Source organism: Apiospora phragmitis (assembly GCF_038363925.1).
Source record: "Apiospora phragmitis strain CBS 135458 chromosome Unknown utg000005l:1.0-4161743.0:1.0-4166827.0, whole genome shotgun sequence".
NCBI classification, from domain to species: domain Eukaryota; kingdom Fungi; phylum Ascomycota; class Sordariomycetes; order Amphisphaeriales; family Apiosporaceae; genus Apiospora; species Apiospora phragmitis.
Genome location: NW_027117403.1, coordinates 1,206,910 through 1,226,490, shown reverse-complemented (window position 1 = coordinate 1,226,490; position 19,581 = coordinate 1,206,910). Strand labels below are relative to the sequence as shown.

Here is a 19,581-nt window from a genome sequence, read left to right as displayed (position 1 = left end):
ATGTTGTCCATCTGAAAAAAAAGATCACCATGTCGCCAAGCCAGAAGTTTCTTCAACTGTTCGACGGCAGTTGCGGTATCCTACCCTTCATACACAACAACTCCTCCTGTACTGTCATTTCTGTATCGACTTGCTGCTTGGCCTTGGCCTTGGCCCTCCTTCTGCCGACCCTAGAGGCGCCACAGGAAGAAGCACCCGAGCCCCAGCAGGGCGATTAGCAGAAGGCCGATACCGAGCCCGACGCTGAGACCGCCGATGTCCGATCTATATGAAGACTTTGATACTGGTAACTCGCCGGTAGCAGCCACCGCTTGAGAGGAGGACGTTGCTGCCGGCTCCAAAAAGGGGATAGGAATAACCGGAGCGGCTGCAGATTTGCCAACCACTTCAGGGGTTGGAGTCGCCGGTCCAGTTTCGACGGTCTTCTTCACCTCAGAGGTTGTAGTCGCGGTTGCAAAAATGGGGGACTCGGATTGTATGACATACCCATGGGGTCTTTAGTCTCTAATATGTGTATGGGGTCTTAGTATCGAACAGCCAATCCCCTCCCCGCTCTGGATGGAAATTCCCGGCCGCCCCGGAGCCTTACCATTTGACCCTTACCCGAATGCAATCAAACACATCCAGTAGTACCAGCCCGTGGCGCTTTCTTATCAAGAGGCTGTTCGCCCTATCAACGAATCATTGCTCAGGCTGGAAGCCCCTTTGGCCAACCGGAGTTCATGGTAGACAGCTTCTGTATCAAACTACATGATGCGGTGCGCTGTTCTAAACCGAGTTTGACCTATGCTGGTGCCTCTTTTCCTCGTCCGACTCAGACAACACGAGAGGCAGGCAGTGGCAGTGGCAGGGTCAAAACTCTGAGAACGTGGGTATCATTCATCTCTACACTGAGATGACTTTTCTTCAATATTACAAATGCGCAGGTCATCATCTTCCTGCATAGTCTTTGTCCACAGTCGTCTATCTCATCCAGTTTCCACCGGAACTCCAGTTACCACCTTTATCGCGTCCCGCCGTATACGCTTAGAAGTTCTGGATTTAGGCGAGGAGATGGTCATAGTCCTTCGATAACTCGTAGCGCGATGCCTATATGGCTAGCCATACCAGTGGCAGCTAGGGCTAGCGTCAAGCCGTAGTAGTAGTCCTATTCGACAACAGATCCAAAGCCGACCGTGTCTACGTGAACTTCGTGTGGATGATGTCGGGATTCTCGTGCCAATCGTCTATGCTCACCCACATCTAGACACATTGTTAGCTCCAAAAGACTAACGTGGGGTTTGGGTGGGAATTGGACATACCTTTCTAAATGTACTCAGACCCGCCAAGATACTACCGCCTATCCAGGTCGAGTACTTTCTCTCGGGCGGGGCAAAGATCTTGATGCGCATATCCTTGACAGCCAGCTTCTTGACCTCGTTCAGTAAACGGTCACCGAAGCCCTTGGTCAGGGTGCTTCCACCGCTGAGCACAATGTTGCTGAAAAGCGACTTTCGGAGATCCAGGTCGGTGCGGTTGATGGCGTCAGTGACGATTTGTTGAACGCCGGGGTATTCCAGTCCAATGATCTCCGGGTCGAACAGGATCTCCGGGGCGCGGAATCGCTCGGGGCCGACCTTCAGCCTGTGGCCATCGGGCAAAACATAGTCCACGGCCTTGCTTTGGTCCATCTTGGTAGATGAATATTCCTTCTCTTCGCGCTTGGGATCGGCCGCAACGTAGGAGACGGACTCCTTGATCAGCCGGACCACTTCTTTCTCGGCCGAGGTATGGAAGACGTAGCCGCTTTTCCGTAACAGTGTCTGCATGTATTCGGTGACGTCTCGGCCAGCCACATCGATCCGGCGCATCGATGAGGGAATGGCAAATCCTTCATATACAGGTACGGCATGCGAGACACCATCACCCGAGTCCAGCACACATCCTGTCGTTCGACCGGAAGCGTAGAGGGATAGGACGGCTTGGATGGAGGTGTAGAGGGCTGGTACGTTGAAGGTCTCGAATAGGATCTGGGCGGCGGTGTCACGGTTCGCGCGGGGGTTCAGGGGCGGCTCTGTTAAAAGCACAGGATGCTGTAAAGCGCAACGGACGCAGAGTCAGCCTGGGGAACTCTCGGCAAATCAGGGCACACGAGGGGCAACTGCGAGGCATACCTCTTCACTCATAGCGTTGAGCCCTTCGCTGTAGACGTACTCCCAAATCTTTTCCATATCGTCCCAGTCGGTGACAATGCCATGTTCCAATGGGTAGCGGATCTTGAGCAAGCCTCGGAGCTCGGTGGCAGCCTTCTGGCCTATGAAGACGTCGCCTTCCAATGCGCCGGCCAGGACTCTGAGATGTTTCGGCCGTCCGACGAACGAAGGGAAGTAGCAGGCGGGGAGATCGGTTCCCGCGTAACCGGCTCGTATGGTGCCGGAGCCATTATCGAGCACGATGGGTGCGTTGTGCAGAGGTTCCCCCATATTGTCGACCTGGTATTATCCTATTTCCCAGATGCATGTGTGTTCCTCGATCGCGCTGGGGTATCTGGGCCTCTCGGGACCTCGTCGTCGTTGCAATGTTTGTGTCGGCGGTGCGTGCACGGCGTGGATTTGTTTGTTTGCGAAGGAAATTGCGGGTTCAGCAACAGCTGCCAACGGGCTGGAAGCTCACGGGAAGCTCAATAGACACTCGGGCAAGACCAAACGTCCCAAGATAGGCAGATAGAAGGATCGGTCCACGGGTGGCGGTGGTGGTTTGGAATGGAGAGGAGTGCTAATAATGCTCCATAGCTCACTGGACGCGTTGGCCCCAAAATGTAATGTTGCCAAAAGTTCAGTAGCTCTCCCATGCAGGGGGTCGAATTGGGGGAACGTGCAGCACGTGTTTGATTGGCCTGGGCTGGGTCCTGGATAAGCTAAACCAAACATGGGGAAGGCACGAAACAGGGTCTCTCGTCCCGAAGCACAGGCCATTTAACCTGCAATTGTCAAGAGCCCGTGCTCGTCGCTCATCTCTCATCTACCTACTCGCTGCCGGTGCCCAAGGAGGTAGGCAGGATATGGATGGACAGTGTTCATCTAATGCACTCTCTATGCCAAACTCAATTGAGCCCTCCCTCTCCTGAGTCTCATCTAGTCTTGGAAACATCTACCATCACGTGCTCCGATGTCTTGTTTGGATCGCAGCAAGGCTCCTCCGCTGACACAACTCAGCTTGGACTTTGTTCGGTTCAGGACCATGCAGTCCGAACTTGATGATCCCAGAATACTCACACAACGCAACGAGAATATTCTTGCAAATGTGACTGCTCAAATCACACACTGCTCTACCAATATTTCTCCCTTCTCAGACGAACACAGCAGGCTGACAGGAAGCATCCTCTATATCAAGCAGGCCTTGTCACTGGACTAGTGCCCTGAAATCTAAGGTTAGCACGTTGCTTGGCTTCAGATGGCAGGCCCGGTGACCAAAGCGCATACCCGACCGGGGCCGATTATTGCCCGGGCCCGTCCATGGCCCGGATACACGTTCAACCCCATCCAATCCAGCTAACCACGCATCTGCACACCTGCAATTGCTTGTCCAATCCAGGCTGGTAATGATAAGGTGTTCCCAGCCCAGAGGCTGCAGCGATTATTCCACCACAGACGCACCTCTGCAAGGGTATAATCCCCGCCGAGGCGCTATCGAGCGTCGCGGCATCGTCTACGACGCCAACCAGTGACGATAGTGGGCACCGGCACCAACATTTCGGTCGCGAAGGAATGCGTCTCCAAGCCACTTGACACAGCCCCCCCCGCATTATCATGATCTTACAAAGCAGCACAAGCTCAAACACCTCCGTCATGCTCGTGGCTCTCGACGATCGCACTCCATAACACGGGTGTAAAATAACTCCCGTGGATTGGAGTGCGGGGAAATTCTGGTAGGGTGAGACACACCAACTAACCATAGCTTCTGGAACCCCCAAATCCTTCACTTACACGAGTCATCTTGGCCCACTCCAGAGCTCAACCCTATACCGTTGTAGTGGGTATTGTTGATTTAGATCTCGCATATATTAACCCTAAGGTGTCGCCTGTTTATTGAACGGTCTTTGACAATGAAAACAACATATCTCTCAGCGACCACGAAGATTAACCTGTACTCAGATCCGGCCCCACACATTCGGGGAACTTCAATATTCGTAGCTACTGCACTCATACGTTGAACCTCATAACGTCGCCTCGCCCTAGCCGGGAGTTGTCAACATGGCGTCCAAAACTCCCTATACGCCACCGCAACCATCACCCATACCCCTCACGGTCCTAATAGTAGGCGCCGGCTTCGCAGGCCTGACCGCCGCCATCGAGTGCCACCGCCATGGCCTGAAGCCCATTGTAATCGAAAAGTTCCGCGCCATCAAGCCGCTGGGCGACATAATCAGCTTCGCGTCCAACAGCTCGCGCATCTTCGAGCGCTGGCCCGGCGTGGCCGAGCAGATGGAGCCCATCACCCTCCGCCCCCGCGACGGCTTCGGCATCCGCGCCTCCACCACGGGCGAGACGCTGCTGCAGCAGACCTGGACCGACGAGCAGAACAGCTGGGGTAACCGCTACGACGGGCACCGCGGCGAGTACCACACCATCGTCTTCCGGCACGCCGTCGAGGACCTCGGCATCGACGTCCGGCTCGGCGCCGGGGTGGCGGACTACTTTGAGACCGAGGAGGGCGCCGGGGTGGTGCTCGAGTCCGGCGAGCGGATCACGGCCGACGTCGTGATCGCGGCCGAGGGCGTGCGGTCCAAGGGTCGCACCACGGTGCTGGGTTACGAGGACCGGCCCAAGCCGTCGGGCTACGCCGTGTACCGGACCTGGTTCGAGACCAAGGACACGATCGCGACGGACCCGGACCTGCGCTGGCTGGTCGAGGGCGGCGACAAGCACATCGCCTGGCTCGCGCCCGACATCCACTTCATCCTCGCCATCCTCAAGGACGGGCAGGACATCTCGTGGGTCTGCACGCACCGCGACACCGGGGACATCGAGGAGTCGTGGCAGCTCGAGGCGCCCCTGGCCGACGCGCGCAAGGTGCTGGAGGGCTGGGAGCCCACGATCCAGAAGATCCTCGACAAGACCCCCGAGCCCCTCGTCGACTGGAAGCTCGTCTTCCGCGACCCCCTCGAAAAATGGATCTCCCCGCGGCGCCGCATCGCCCTCATCGGCGACGCCGCCCACCCCTTCCTGCCCACCAGCATCCAAGGCGCCAGCCAGTCCATGGAGGACGGCGCCACCATCGCCGTCTGTCTCCGCCGCGCCTGCAAACGTGCTGCATCCCAGAAAACTAACGGCGACACCACGTCCCAAGACACGCGCGGCGCAGCCGTCAAGGAGGCCGTCGCCACCTTCGAGGCCCTGCGCTACGAGCGCGTCAAGAGCGCCCAGAAGACGGGCACGCAGACGCGCGACATCTGGCACAAGGCCGACTTCGCGGCCGCCCGGAAAGACCCGCAGAGCCTGCGGCTGCGGCGCGAGCCCTGGCTGCTCAACTTCGACGCCGAGCGCTACGCCGAGGCGTGGTACGACCGCACCGCCGACGCGGTGGCCGAGGTCGACGTTGTCGAGGCGCGGAAGCTGCACGTGCCCGAGGGGGCGCGGTTCGGGTTTATGGAGTACGAGGCGCAGCAACAGCAGCAGGGAGGGGCTGTGCAGCAGCAGCCGGTTTTAGAGCAGGTGGGTAGATAGATGGTAGATGGTTCGGGGTGTTGTTAGAGTTATACTATAATTGATGCATATACATACTTTGTAGATGAGATGTTTGTAGTGCTGACTGCATAGTCTCGTTGTTTGTGTTGGAACAGCAGGAACTAAGGTTTTCCATATTACTCTAAAAGGGGTGCCACGTGCCTACGCGCACGAACCCCTTTCCTGTTTCATCAAGAGGGGCATACGATACCCCTCGCAGCTCGTACTGAAGATAGACATGAACAACAGAATAAGAACGATTGAACCCCGATTAAAACCGGAACCACCGTACGTACGAGAGCCCATTCAACAGTTTGTGCTGAGGTCGTTCTTCCGCCCCCCCCTCCCAAAACGGTTATGTTAAGTTAAACGGGGTATGCATTGTGAGGCTTTTCCCCATTCTTAGCGTTTCTCTAGATCTAATAGCTGCCCGGATCACATGAACCAACTAATATTAAACTTCTCATTCTAGTAGATGTGGCTCCTGACTAGGTATTCTGCTCAGATCTAGGTAGCAGAGCCTTACTATACTGATGTACTCGTATAGTCAAATTTCTATATGATTTACTGTGCTAACCTAGGTCAAGGTGGCTTTATCACATCGAACGACAAGAAGCAAAGTACCCAAAGTCCTCATCACGCACATCTTGCCCTCGCAACACATCACGCGCAAGACAACCCGGCCAGGAACCGAAGTTTAGAACAAGTAATAAATAGTATAAAGTATATATTCCTGCAATTGCGCGCTTCCCTGCAAGAAAGAAAACGCCGGTCTACTGCAAATGCCAAGAAATGCACAGAGAGCTATAATCAACACGCTCATCCAATCCCTCAGCTCATGAAGGGGCCAAACTCTCGCTTCTCCTCTCCTTCACGCCTCGCCCGAGACTTTATAGATCCCCCAGGAAAGGGCGTTCCTTCGTCTCGAAAGGTACAGTAAAAATTGATCCCTTGTTGCCCCAGAACCTTCTCAGCTATTCCGAAGTACTCCTTCAGTTCTCGCTTGTGCATTCGACAGGGCACCCTCGGCCATCATTCGGCCACCGTCCAATCACCCCTGTGTAGTACAAACTCGGTCGGACGCTTCTGTACAGGGTCTTCGCCACTACCACTGCCACCACCGCTTCTCGGACTGCCCATATCGACATCCCCATCGTCATCCAAGAGCCGAGCTTTGCCTTTCCCTTTGCCACCCTTTTTGCGCTGTTGCGCCTTCGTACGCTGGTCCGCATGGTACGCCTCCCGGAGATTGTCTAGCTCAGCCAAGGCCGCCATCCAAGACGGGTTCGTCTTGACCCGGTCCGGCAGCTCCTGCTTCCTGTACGAGGGGAGATGCCCCCGCATCGCCTTGCCTTCAGCTAAGCGTTTGGCAACCTGGCCGAAATTCTTAGGATCCTTTCGATTTCCCCGGGCTTTAATCTCCTCTTGCTTTTGCGCATGCCACTCGGGGGTCCTGGCATGGGTCCAGTGCGTCCACGGATTGAAGTGGGCAGAAGCCTTTAGCAAAGGCCGGGAAGAAGCAGTCGCTCGTAGAGCGTACGAAGGGATGTCGTAGAACACCGATTTCGGCTGACTGGACTCGTTAGCTTTCGAGTAGATGACCGAGTCAAACTCGTCCACATCGTGCATGTCTAGTAGGATTTTGTGCCGCTCTACGGGCGGGAGCTGCTGCCATCTCTGGGAGGTGAGGTTCTTCCAGCGTCGGTCCGGGGTAAGCAGCGGTCGATGTGAGTCTGAGGTCTTATCACCAGACGTATTCGCCGCAGCCGGCTCGCTGATGGCAGGAGCCGGAGCCGGAGCCGGGGCAGGCGCGACTTTTGGACCTCGAACCGGGCCAGCTACTGGTCGACCGGAGTCCAAGTGTTCATCGTCAATTGGGGTTGTAGTTGATTGCGAAGCCGCCGCAGCTCGCCGGCGGTCCATTATTGGCCGATCCGAGTCGGAGCTCTTATCAACAGACACGTTCTCGTCCAAATCTGCAACTGCAGCAGTCTCACGCTGGGCCATTAGTGGCTTGTCCGTATCTGAAGCCTTACCGCCAAGCCCATTTGCGACCATTTTCGGGCCAGTGGCAGGTTTCTGGTGATCTACTGATGACCGGCCCGAGTCCGAGGTCTTACTGCCAGATCTGCTTTTAAACTCTCGGGCTGCCTCGAAACGATGCCGCACGTCTCCGAGGGTTGAGCTGTGCTTGGTTTGGTGCTGCGGCGCTGGGGATGGGGTTTGACGGTTTATAAACGGCCTAGCGGAATCCGAGGTCGTATCTCCAGGGTGTCTTGCAGCAATCTCCAACCAAATAGCAGGCTCTCGGCGTTCTGGCATAGGCCGGCCCGAGTCTGATGTCTTATCACCAGAAACAACCGAGGCTGCGACTCCATTCGTGGCTATCTTCGTGGATGTCTGGCTTCCTACAGCTGGACCGTTTGGAATCGTCGGTTTCTCATGTTGTGCCTGCTGTTTCTGCTTTTCCTGCTGCGCCTGCTCTGTCGAAGACGGCTGTGGCGGGGTTGGGCGGGCAGGGCCCGTTTGTCTCATTAACGAGTCATCATCGCTACTTGAATCTATGCTGATGATTTCCAGTGGCTCAAAACGTGTTTTGTGTCCATTTTGCCCCTGGACCATAGGGGCAACAGGAGCACGTGGACCATTACTAGTAGTCGCCACTGCAGCTGGATGTAGCTGAGGTGATGATGAGCTGCACTTCTTAGAAATCTCCCCATTGGAAGAAAGAGCGGCTGACAAAGTGAGAGCCCTTTGGACTGCTGCTTGCTGGGGAGTGACATTGTGATGGTTTTCCCTTGGCGGACCGCTAAAATCCAGAAAGCCGTCACCTGGTCGCTTTAGGTTGAATCTGTGATTGTTTGCCGTGGTTTGCGTATTCAAGCTCGGAGTTGGCTCAGGGACTTTTGCAGTGGTGTGCAAGACACCATTTGACTGGGTATTACTGCTCTGCACATTATTGGCCTGTGCGCTGCCGCCTGGCTGCGTCCGTGGCTTCGAATCCTGCTGTCGACGCAAGACCCCGGGATTGGGAGACTGCGATCGCCCCAGTCCGGTACTGCGTTCGTTCCAATTCGGATGAAGACCAAATCCGCTGAAATTAGTTGTTTCGGACGGCAGCGGCGAAGGCCTCGACCGAGGTTTGATGGACTCGGCGGCTGTGAATGAGAATCTTGACGATGAAATAGGTTTCCGAAGAGGTGACTTTGTGACTGTGCGCCCGTCTTCTGCGGCCCCTGCCCAATGGACGTCTCTCGATTAAGGAACTTGTTTTGGTTTCGAGATTGCGGTTGCGGCGCGATAATTAAAGGACTTTGAGTGGCACGACTGGCTGTTTGGTTCGAGTTTTCTCGGGCTGTATTGGCAACAGGCGGTGGGTTTGGCGACTTGCTGTTGCTGGCCAAGACGGAAGGTGGGGAAGGCTTCCCAAGTGTCGGGACCGGAGCTGGGAGAATATGCTGTACTGGCCTTGGTGAAGCACTCAGGCACTCCGCGTCGCCCCTCGCCTGGATCTTGAATACTTCTCTAATTTCTGGCGCTTTTGGCCTCATACTCGCATTCGACGTCGCGACTGGTTGTGGGAGATCCTTTGGCCTGGTGTGGGCATTTTCACGACCCACAGTTCCTTTTGCCGGAGGCGAAGGATTTTCAGTCTGGGCGCGCAAGTTGAAGTTCTTGTTCTCGCCAATTCTACGCCGACTCTCGACGCGAAAGCCATCTTGGTCCGAAGGCGGCTTGGCCGCTGTCGTCTGAGATTGACGCTTCTCGCTCGCACCTGGACCCGAAGTAGAACAAAAGCTTGTCTCGGTTTCCGCTGGGCTTGTTCGAGCCTTTTTTCGAGGCGGACCAGTCGATTCATCATCCCGATGAGTTTCTTCGTTTCGAATCGGAGGATCAGGCGAGGAGGCTACCACGATTTCGGCTTCAGTTGCCGCAGCCGAATTGGAAATTGGCTGTGTCGGCTTTGGTTTACCCGCCGTTTTCCTTGCTGAGAACTTAGCATCTAGCAACTTTCTAGGGTTGTCGTGTTTTTGCGAGTGGGGTGATGCCCCCGACGCGTCTGATTGGCGCTCCGTTTGGGAGGCCAATGTATCGTGAGCAACATTCGACTTGGGCTGGCCTAGATTTTTATAGGAATCCTTCATTCTCGTCTGAATGTGATTTGGCGCAGCTGAGTTGGAGGATGATGATGCAGATCTGAGCTGGCTCGGGCCTAACAAGAGAGTGCTGCCCGTCTTGTGTCCTGCATGCAACTGGCAAAGAGGGCCACCAGTAAAGCACAACTTATTGCAACCATTTACACTACACTGCTGGCCCATGTTGTTGTGGACGCTACTTCCAGTGGCGGATGAGCCGGGTCTAGTCACCGGGGAGCCACGGTCAGATGACAATTCAGATGAAGATCTGGACATTGTCGTAACCGACGAGGACGAAGTCCGCGGGACCATTGGGGCAGGTCTACGGTCAACTTGGGCTCAGAATGTTGCTGGACCATTGTACTCGATATGCCCGTTGCGAAAGTATGCACTTCCCAAAACCGGCTATTTCAATAGGTTAGCAAACATGAGACTGAATATCAGGATGAAAAAGTCGTGTTTGGATTGTTGCGACGAAAGGGCTTGCGCGAGAAGTGAGTGAAGTCTGAGGGCGGCGAGAATAGGGTGGGATCGGCGAGGACAGGGCGGCTATACGTTATCTTGTTTGGTCTCTGGCGATAGAGAACTCATGCATGCGCAGCCGGCTGGCAAAATTGGTTTTGTGTATACGATCTATAATTTTGCGATGCAAACCGGTATATTGACGACAGAAACTAAATCGTATATAGGTACTCAAAGCGCGGGTTATGTCTGAGACGATGGTTAGCCAAAACTGATGAATAGTAGTTGTTGATGGGAGGAAGGCGGGGGGGCTGTGTTGGTTCAAAGTAGAAATCAATCCACCCGTCTCAGGTCTTTTCAGTTTTTATTGTAACGTCATGCTGCTCACCACAGCGGCTTCGAAAGCCGCATCTCACTGACACATTTGCTGAGCTAGGCTCAATTGTCGGCTGCGGCCTTTGGCTTGGCCCTATAGAGGCATACTGACACCAAGCTCCAAAATTGCGGCCCTGTCAAGGCGAGCTTGACATTCATATACATTGACCCTATTTGTGGACTTGGTGATATGGTGCACAACAATGTTGCGATCTATCAAGACCGGACAAGACGGGTTGATGTGCGCCTTCCTCACGGTCGGCGCTGGTAACGATCGGCGGATATAGGCTCCAAAACCAGAAGTGGCTTGAGAACAGTCCGACCTTTTACCAGGTTGCTCATCATCGACGGGTGGAATGAACATGATGACTGTAAGAAATGCTCAATGGAGAGACGGCCAAACTTACCTAGCTCGGTGCAAAGAATCACGAGAAAAGCATGAAGAGACTAAAAAAAAGCCAAGCCCGGAAATCCTGCACGATCTTACCCGGCCTTCCAGAAATGGCGGAAACAGTAGTACTGTGACGTGTCGATCATAGGAGAGCGTTGAAGTTCATACGGGCGTGGTTGGTGGGGCAAGCTTGGCTTGAGTGTCCTCCGTCCGGCGCGCGCTCTTTGGCAACTCGATAGGTCGCAAAGCACAGCAGTTGGAGAAGCTCCCAGTCCACGCCGCACCGATTACGGCCCGGCGAAAGCGAGAATGGGATGGCCGGATCGTCGCCTTGATGCAAAACCCTCCAGTCCGATGGAAACCCGTCAAGGGGCCCTGCAGTCGTCGTGAAAAATCAAAAACAAGTTGGGAGGTTCTTGGGCGCGTAAGAGCGATAGGTCACGGTAGAATACAATAGCAGCAGCAACTTGCGAGAATGTGGCCCGAGCGCTCGTCACCTTCTTCGGCAGGCTAAACGTTGTTCCGTTCCAGTCCTTCTCGGTTTGGAAGGTGCGTGCGGGCGAGACCTTGCCTATCATTGCCTCGAGTCAATCAGTCGAAATTGTATAGAAGGCAGGAAGGACTTAGAGGCTATACGACTCCTTCCTACCAGAGTATAAACATTTCGTTGACTGGGAGACATGCAAGCAGCGGCCTTGCCTTGCCCTATCAGAGAAGACATTGTGACCCTTCCCTACCAGGTAGGAGGAGCTGCTGCTGCATCCGCAGCTTTGCGGGCGCATCGAATCTTTGAACATTGCTCTGCTCTGCTCTTATATAAGAGCGACCTGTATTTAGCATAATATAGTCCAATTGGGACCAAAACCACAAGAATGATGGGATCTGGTGTAGTGCATGGAGTAAGGAAGAGTAGGGCAGATGCCGCCGGCTCCTATCGTATTATCAAAAGAAGGTAAGGCGCGAATGAGTCACCTTGCGTCACCTTTCTGGAACGCGCTTCCCCGAGAACGCATTGAGATCAATTCGGTCGCACTAGCAGACCGACAAGTCGTCAATGCTGGTTGAGGGGAAAAGTGACTATGTATAGGCGCCCTCTTATTTCAGCGGTCAGGCCAGGCCAGGCAGGCACTTCATGGAAATTGATTAATAAAAGTAGGGGTTGCTGGTTGCGGTCAATCAATTGATGAATCTGGTCAGTATTTGGATCAATCTGGCTCGGCATATGTGGGAAGGAACCGAACGCAACCATGGGAAGCCAACAGCATCCATCCATTGGATACGAAAGGTTGACTTTTGCTTATCAGAGCCTTACCTGAGCATTAGCTGGGTATTAACGGGTAGCATCTAGATGCTCTCAGCCTCAAATAATCGAACGTTGCTCTTGATCACCTGCCACTTGGTTAATGTGACCCCCCTCGAAAACGCAGTCATTCCCAATGCCTTCCAAGGGTTAAAAAAAGAAGTTTCCATGCCCCACGCCGGTCCGGCGCAGCACAGCAATGGTAGTAGTAAGCGCGCATTCTCCAATCAAGGGGGTGGTGGCCCCAATTGCAAGCGCGACAAAAGTCCGGAGGTTGCCATCCAGCGCAGCCAAGGTTTTTGTCGGGACTCAATGCTGCATCGCACCACATCACACCACCGCGACCTCAACATCGCACCACCCGCCGCAACAAACACAGCACCATGACGATTTCACCCGTCAAACGAGAAAGGATTCTCTCCGGATTCCAGAATTAAGATGCACTCGTGATGACTTTTTGCTGGGCCCCCAGGGTTCCTTTTCGGGAAATGACGATGCCCTTCCCCTGTTTTTCCCTTATGCGGCGTCTCCTGCAGGGCCAACTGGCCGGGACGGGACGCAATATCTCGGAAGGAGCCAGGATCTCGGGTCCTGCCTCCTCCTCCGCCCCCAGATGGAAATGACGGCCTTGCAAATGCAATGCAAGCCTGGCATGTGCCAAAAGGGATAGTTGCAGAACAAGACAGAGTTTTATATTTTTGGCCATATATAAACTACCGAACTCGCTCGTGATCCCGTCCTCTTACACCTTGCTCACCACCAGCATCATCTCAGATCTTCACACACTACCTCTTGGCTTACATACTCACCCACCTTTCTACACCGAGTCCATCTCTCTCTCTCTCTCTCTCTCACACACACACACAACGACCTTGAGTCACTCATCCAACCACACAAACACCCAAACCACCAAACTCATATCCAAGATGAACTCCCAAATCTTCCGTCAAGCCACCCGGGCCGCTGCCCGCTTCGCTTCCACCCAAACTGCCGCTCGCCGGGCTTTCAGCAGCAGCAAGTCCGCTCCGGCTGACTATGGTCGCCTTTTCCAGCAGGCACGACGTACGGGTATTGTGTATGTATCCCCAGTCACCGCGCCTTATACCTACTCATCCATTATCCATAAGCCCCTGTACTGACCAAGACTATTCCTCTTTATAGCTACGTCCCCGGTCTTGCACTCGTTCTAGGCTGGCCGCTCGCCGCGGCCAAGGTGGTAGACACCGTGTCTTCATAGACCGTCTACCAACCACTTTCACGACACGATATCATGGCCATGCTTCTTTGTATATACACTTTAGGGAGGAAGGGATAGAGGCGTTGGAGGCAGATCATCCTTTTTAGAAACGGATCAGGATCGCCATTTTGCATAAAAATAAACCTGAAATTCTTTGTACATGATTCTACTTTTTGATTTCCCCTATACTTTGTGCAGAATAGCCCGTGATAACTATTGGTATATACAAGGGATCCCAACTAACAGATTGATCCGCATTTTTTACTCTTTTGTGACAAAAAACTTATACAGAAGCACCTTTACTCAGCAAGTTCAGAGCGCTACCAGCCAGAATGAACCCGGCCTGGTCCTCGCTGATTGCATGCTTCGTCTTGATGACGACCTCCTCGCCTGACTTGTGCTTCTTGACCTGGAGGCTCACCTCGCCCTTACCACCGTTGCGCAGCATATCATACAAGCCCTCAGTGGCAACTTCATCACTGGCACCGATCTTGTCATAGTCGGCCTCGTTGGCAAACGTCAGGGGCACGACACCCTGCTTCTTGAGGTTGGTCTCGTGGATACGGGCGAACGACTTGCAGAGAACGATGCGCGCGCCGAGGTAGCGCGGCTGCAGAGCCGCATGTTCACGAGCGGATCCTTCTCCGTAGTTGTGCTCGGCAACGACGAGCCATGGTTGCTGGGCCTCCTTCCAACGCTGTCCAAGCTCTGGGATGGTATGCTTGGAGCCATCAAGGTCATAGGCAGCATTGACTTCATCGGTCTCGGCGTTGGTGGCGGTGTTGAGAGTGTTGGTGCTGATGTTGGGCAGGTGACCCTTGTACTTGAGCCAAGGGCCAGCGGCAGAGATGGTGTCCGTCGTGCACTTGCCGGTAATCTTGACTAGGACGCGAAGACCAGACAGGTCCGAGTTGGGGAATGGCTCAAAAGGCTCAAGTAGCGCGAGGCGCTCCGAGCTAGGCGAAATTGCAATGTTGACCGACACGTTAGGAGGCTGGATAACAGCCTGGAACTCAGGGCGCGCAGACTCGAACGGTTTGGTGGGGATCTCTGAGCCGGAGGGAGGCGAGAAACGGAATTCCTTGCCGGACGGGGTGGAGATACTGTCGGTAACAGGGTTGAATGTGGTGGAGCCAGCGAATGACATGGCCGTGACGATCTCCGGTGACGCCAAGAAGTTCATCGTATCGGGGTTTCCGTCATTTCGGCCACGGAAATTTCGGTTGTAGGAGGTAAGAATAGCATTCGGCGTGCCCTTCTCGACACCATCCTGGCGCTTCCATTGACCAATGCAAGGGCCGCATGCATTGGACAGAACAGTACCTCCTGCCTCCTTGAAAGTCTCGAGGGGACCATCACGAGCTAATGTCTCACGAATTTGGTCGCTGCCCGGCGTAATGTAGAAATCCGACGATGGCTTCAGCCCTGCTTCCAGGGCTTCCCGCACCATACTCTCTACACGGGTCATATCCTCGTAAGAGCTGTTTGTGCAGCTGCCAATGAGTCCAGCAGACAGCTTCTCAGGCCACTTCTGCTCCTGCACTGTTTCCTTGAATTGCGACAGGGGGGTTGACAGATCGGGAGTGAAAGGACCGTTGATGTGAGGCTCGAGAGATGACAGATCGATGGTGATCACCTCGTCATATTTTGCGCCGTCGTCAGCTCTCAATTGACAATATCCGAGAACTTCTTGGCTTCCGCGGCGACATCGTGACGGTGCGTCGCTTCCAGGTATCTCAAATGCGCAGGGCTGAAGGGGAAGATCGACGTGGTAGCGCCAACCTCGGCACCCATGTTGCAGACGGTCGCCATACCAGTGCAGCTAAGACTCTCAACGCCTGGCCCGAAGTACTCAACGATGAAGCCTGTACCACCACGGACAGTAAGCTGTCCAGCCAGATTCAGGATGATATCCTTGGGCGATGCCCAGCCGCTGAGTTGACCCTTCAGCTCAACGCCGAGAACGCGAGGAGCCTTCAGTTCCCATGGTGCACCGACGAGCGCCTCCACCGCATCAGCACCACCAACACCGATTGCAATTGTTGAAAGACCTCCACAGTTTGGCGTGTGGCTGTCAGTGCCAAGCATCATCAGGCCGGGCGCACCGTAGTTCTCCAGGACGCTCTGGTGGATAATGCCGGCTCCCGGGGGCCAGAACTCGATACCATATTTCTTGGCTGCAGACTCGAGGAAGTCAAAAACCTCCTGGTTCATCTGAATACCAGACTCGAGATCTTCCTTGGCACCGCGCTCGCCAACAATCAAGTGGTCGCAGTGTATGCTCGCGGGGATCGCGGTCGAAGGGAGGTTGCAGGTCATGAATTGGAGCAGGGCCATCTGGGCGGAGGCATCCTGCATAGCGACTCGGTCGGGCTTGAGCTTGAGGTTCGCGCTGCCGCGAATGTTGCGCCCGCCATTGGTGTTGATCGTCAGAGACTCCTCGACGTTGCTCTAGGTGCGAGTACAGGATCTTTTCGGCCAGGGTCAGGGCGGTGCCCCGCCCAAGACCTCGCGGACCTTCTCATAGTTCTTGAGGAGCTTGGAGTAGGGTGGTATGCGGGGGTTCGTGCTGTCGAAAGACGGCGTTGCGAAGGATCGGGTGCCCGCAATTCGGGTTCTCGTGGCTAGGCGCTGCTCGTGCGATCAGTCAGTAGGTGCCGACAGGACGGAAAGTTTGTTTGCGCGCCAAACGTACATTGAAAGCCGTGCCACGGCGGCACGCAAGCTCGACAGCCCTCATCTTCCCAATTGGCTCTGCCGGAAATCGGGAACAGCGGTACAGGTGACAAAACGTTATGGTTTATCACGATGTCGCCTGGCAAAGGAAATTTCAGGCTTGCTATTGCCGCTACTCTGATTGGCCATTTTGCGCGCTTTCGCTAAAGTTTGGGCCGATGCCGGCCTGAAGCAAAGGACCTGGTTCTGGGGAAAGCAAGCAGGCGCCAGGCGCACGTACCAGCAGCCCACCGACACCAACTCAACTGCATACATAGGTAAGGACCAGACTGGGTTCCACTTGTAACCGTCAGCTTCATGTCGCAACGCCCGATCCACCAATATGAGATGAGGCTCATCAACACGTCAACCTTACAACTGCAGGAGTTCGGGCCAGAACATCCCCGAGTATGCGATACTTTCTCACAGATGGATTGAGGGCCAAGAGGTGACCTTCGAGGAGATGCGAGGGTCTCCTCCCCAGGAGAAAAGCGGCTATGTCAAGATAAAGCGATGGTGCGACCAGGCCAGGCAAGATGGACTCGCGTTCGCATGGGTAGACACTTGCTGTGGGTTTCTCACTGCCCATTCTAATCGCGATATTATATCTCACATCAGCAGGCATTGATAAAAGCAGCAGCTCCGAGCTATCGGAATCTATTAATTCAATGTTAGAGCTCCTCTAAACGGTGCACCAAGCCTTTGAATGTGTCTTGCAGATATCCTCTCCGACACCCCCCGCGAGTTGTTCTACCATTCACCGTGTGAATAGCCTTCATTTGCGGACAATATATCTTGGAAGTGTTCCCTGCTACACACGGGAAATTCCACGACTTAATCGCTGCGGAATAAGGGTAAGTTATCAATAGTTACCTCGACTATCTCCCTTTGCTGGCAGCATGGGCAGGCTGGGGAAGCGTATATCAACCGGCCAATGACCTTGCGATCTTGAAGTATAATACCTGCGCCGTCGGCTCGTGTATGGGTGTACCTCAAGCCTGGTAGACGATAAGCGACAGCCCCGAGCATCTCAGTCGGTCGCTTAAACATGGCCACCCAGTACGTGAATTTCTTCTGAGACACTGGGCACGCAGCCGCGATAGACCTTCGTATTCACGAAAATGTATCGTACCACCATGACTTTGTGAGAGGCCCATAACAGTTTGTTCGTCTGGCTGGGACTTATTAGTAGCCCCAAGGCCTCAACTAGGCGCCTAGTGTCCGGTATCGTGACATTCCAAAGGTTAAGTTGTCATAGCGGGCCTGGAGTTCCTCTTTGATGATGTCACTGCAGCTCGGGTTGATAGAATTGCTTCGACTTCTCTATTGGACAGGTTGTAGAATCTCGCCCCTATGGCTCGCACGAACTCGTCGACGTCCGGGCCCGAATGATGGAGGACCCAGTGCGTGTAGCACTCAAATACGGGGAGGCCGGAAACCCCCTCTCATACGTCCTCAAGCGAGCGAAGTCGATTGTCCCTATCTTCTCCAAGCTTAAGATAGAGACTCCACGATGGAAAATGGAGTCTTTATGAAAGGCTGGACATGAGCTATCGGTATCCACGCCAAGTCCGAAGGAGTAGACATCGTTATATCCAAACTCCGACGGGTTCTGTCGGTAATCGTATGTGGGAATCTGGGGGGTCACCATTAATGGGCTATAATCACCCTCTTTAAGACACGCCTCAGCGATCTGTACTAACGCCTTCTCAGGGTCCCCGTCGATCTTCTCGGGTTCCCTGGTCTTGATTATACCTCGAAGGGCATAGAGAAAGTCCTCGCTCGATCGACAGCCTCGAGACCTCAGTGTGGCGAAAGCTAGACCGACATTCACCAGCACACGTGCCCTGATCTCCACGAGTTCCCCTACTTGCCAGGGGACGATTCTCTTCCCCATGCCCGCTTTCTGCTCGACCTGCCACACATTGCCGCCTTGCAGGTGGACTTCTTGCTTCCAGACAGAATGTATTTTGGGCAGGAATACGTGATGCTCGCCTTCGGTGGCGATTTGGTATCCTTTCAGCATGACTCTTAAGTCCGAACTTCTTACGTACTCCATTGTCGTCCAGACTCGTTTGAAGTACTTAGCATTGCAGATCGCCATGCAACTATCGATGCGATGCTGCCCAGCTTGACCAGAGTATAAGTTGGCGATGACTTCCTTGTCCACATCCAGAAGGAGGACCAAAGTAAAGGATGAGGATCGATAGAAATCAGGGATGGCATTGAGGATCTTGCTTTTTAGCTCTGTTTTCCACTACGGAACACTGAGATAGTCATACCATATCCCGGCGCCCCCGTGTCCGCTGTCTTCGAGGCCTTGGAAGATGCCGTGGGCTGATTCGAAAATGCGTTCGACAATGCCATCCCTCGTTGTTTTGCTACTCTGAACATCCCCAATCTCTGCATCCCAGACGTGGGATATGGTCACGTACTGGACGTTCTTGGCCTTGAGGCAATTCATGTGTCTATCAAACGCCAGTATGTTGCCACTGGGGAAATTGAAAATCCGTGAAGGTTCGTCTGCATCATGAATCAAGTCTTGCACAAGTCTTGCGCCTGGAGACGAACTGTCCGGACGAGTGTCTCGTCGCCTATTGTCTCCGAACATATACAGCACACAGGAACCTGATGATCAGGCTCATGCAAAATGTTATTGAGGCTTAGAAGAGGAGAAGGGCTAGCTTGGTCCACTTCTTGTTGTGCCATACCGATGAGCATCCAGTGAAAGCACGGAGCTTGATCCTTAGGGGAGAAAAATATATAATTTCCTTTCCCTGGACTCAGTATGCGTTGAAATTGAATGTGTGTAGAGACGCACAAGGAGTTGAAATTGAAAAGGGCTTTTAACATGAGGAGAGACCATTGCGGGTAATACGGGAAATACGTGTCTAAGACTTGCCTAGTCAGCAGTCTATCATGCCGGAACCACCGGAAACATTTACTACGGCGTGGTTACACAGTTGAATCAGCCAAGATGCAGCCTTTTCCATCATTTCTAAATCAATGCTTACTTACATACCGTGGCGTGTCGTCTTATGCTCCCCCCGGGCCTCGGGCCCCAAAACATTGGAGCTGAACTGTGACCGCTGACTCACACTGTCTCTTGCCCCGAGCCCCTATACCCTACTCGAACACCGACACTACCGCCTTGCTCACCAACCTCGGATCTTCCTCCGGAACGGCCACTCTGATGAAGTTGCAATAGTTCACGGTAAATGCCGACGTATCGGACTTCGAAGCCCATTGCGTCTCCAGGG

At 54.1% G+C, this 19,581-nt stretch overlaps 6 protein-coding genes across 6 annotated transcripts; 2 read left to right on the top strand and 4 right to left on the bottom strand.

The window, feature by feature from the left end:
* Window positions 1-1,179: 1,179 nt before the first annotated feature.
* PG994_004401 (Actin-like protein) lies at window positions 1,180-2,462 on the bottom strand (the record flags this gene model as incomplete). The annotated part of the gene is made up of 3 exons (XM_066855810.1): window positions 1,180-1,242; window positions 1,302-2,072; window positions 2,154-2,462. The coding sequence occupies 3 exons, from the start codon at window positions 2,460-2,462 to the stop codon at window positions 1,180-1,182; spliced, it is 1,143 nt and encodes a 380-aa protein (XP_066717977.1).
* Window positions 2,463-4,232: 1,770 nt separating this feature from the next.
* PG994_004400 (monooxygenase) lies at window positions 4,233-5,705 on the top strand (the record flags this gene model as incomplete). Its single annotated transcript, XM_066855809.1, has 1 exon — window positions 4,233-5,705. The coding sequence occupies one exon, from the start codon at window positions 4,233-4,235 to the stop codon at window positions 5,703-5,705; it is 1,473 nt and encodes a 490-aa protein (XP_066717976.1).
* Window positions 5,706-6,737: 1,032 nt separating this feature from the next.
* Window positions 6,738-7,763, bottom strand: PG994_004399 (uncharacterized protein; the record flags this gene model as incomplete). The annotated part of the gene is made up of 1 exon (XM_066855808.1): window positions 6,738-7,763. One exon carries the CDS (start codon window positions 7,761-7,763, stop codon window positions 6,738-6,740), a length of 1,026 nt encoding a protein of 341 aa, XP_066717975.1.
* A 5,532-nt stretch (window positions 7,764-13,295) lies between these two features.
* Window positions 13,296-13,606, top strand: PG994_004398 (uncharacterized protein; the record flags this gene model as incomplete). The annotated part of the gene is made up of 2 exons (XM_066855807.1): window positions 13,296-13,444; window positions 13,531-13,606. 2 exons carry the CDS (start codon window positions 13,296-13,298, stop codon window positions 13,604-13,606), a joined length of 225 nt encoding a protein of 74 aa, XP_066717974.1.
* Window positions 13,607-13,889: 283 nt separating this feature from the next.
* On the bottom strand, window positions 13,890-16,346 carry PG994_004397 (aconitate hydratase 2; the record flags this gene model as incomplete). Its single annotated transcript, XM_066855806.1, has 4 exons — window positions 13,890-15,242; window positions 15,281-16,057; window positions 16,115-16,237; window positions 16,302-16,346. 4 exons carry the CDS (start codon window positions 16,344-16,346, stop codon window positions 13,890-13,892), a joined length of 2,298 nt encoding a protein of 765 aa, XP_066717973.1.
* Window positions 16,347-17,672: 1,326 nt separating this feature from the next.
* Window positions 17,673-19,568, bottom strand: PG994_004396 (uncharacterized protein; the record flags this gene model as incomplete). Its single annotated transcript, XM_066855805.1, has 3 exons — window positions 17,673-18,558; window positions 18,604-18,789; window positions 19,420-19,568. The coding sequence occupies 3 exons, from the start codon at window positions 19,566-19,568 to the stop codon at window positions 17,673-17,675; spliced, it is 1,221 nt and encodes a 406-aa protein (XP_066717972.1).
* Window positions 19,569-19,581: the final 13 nt, after the last annotated feature.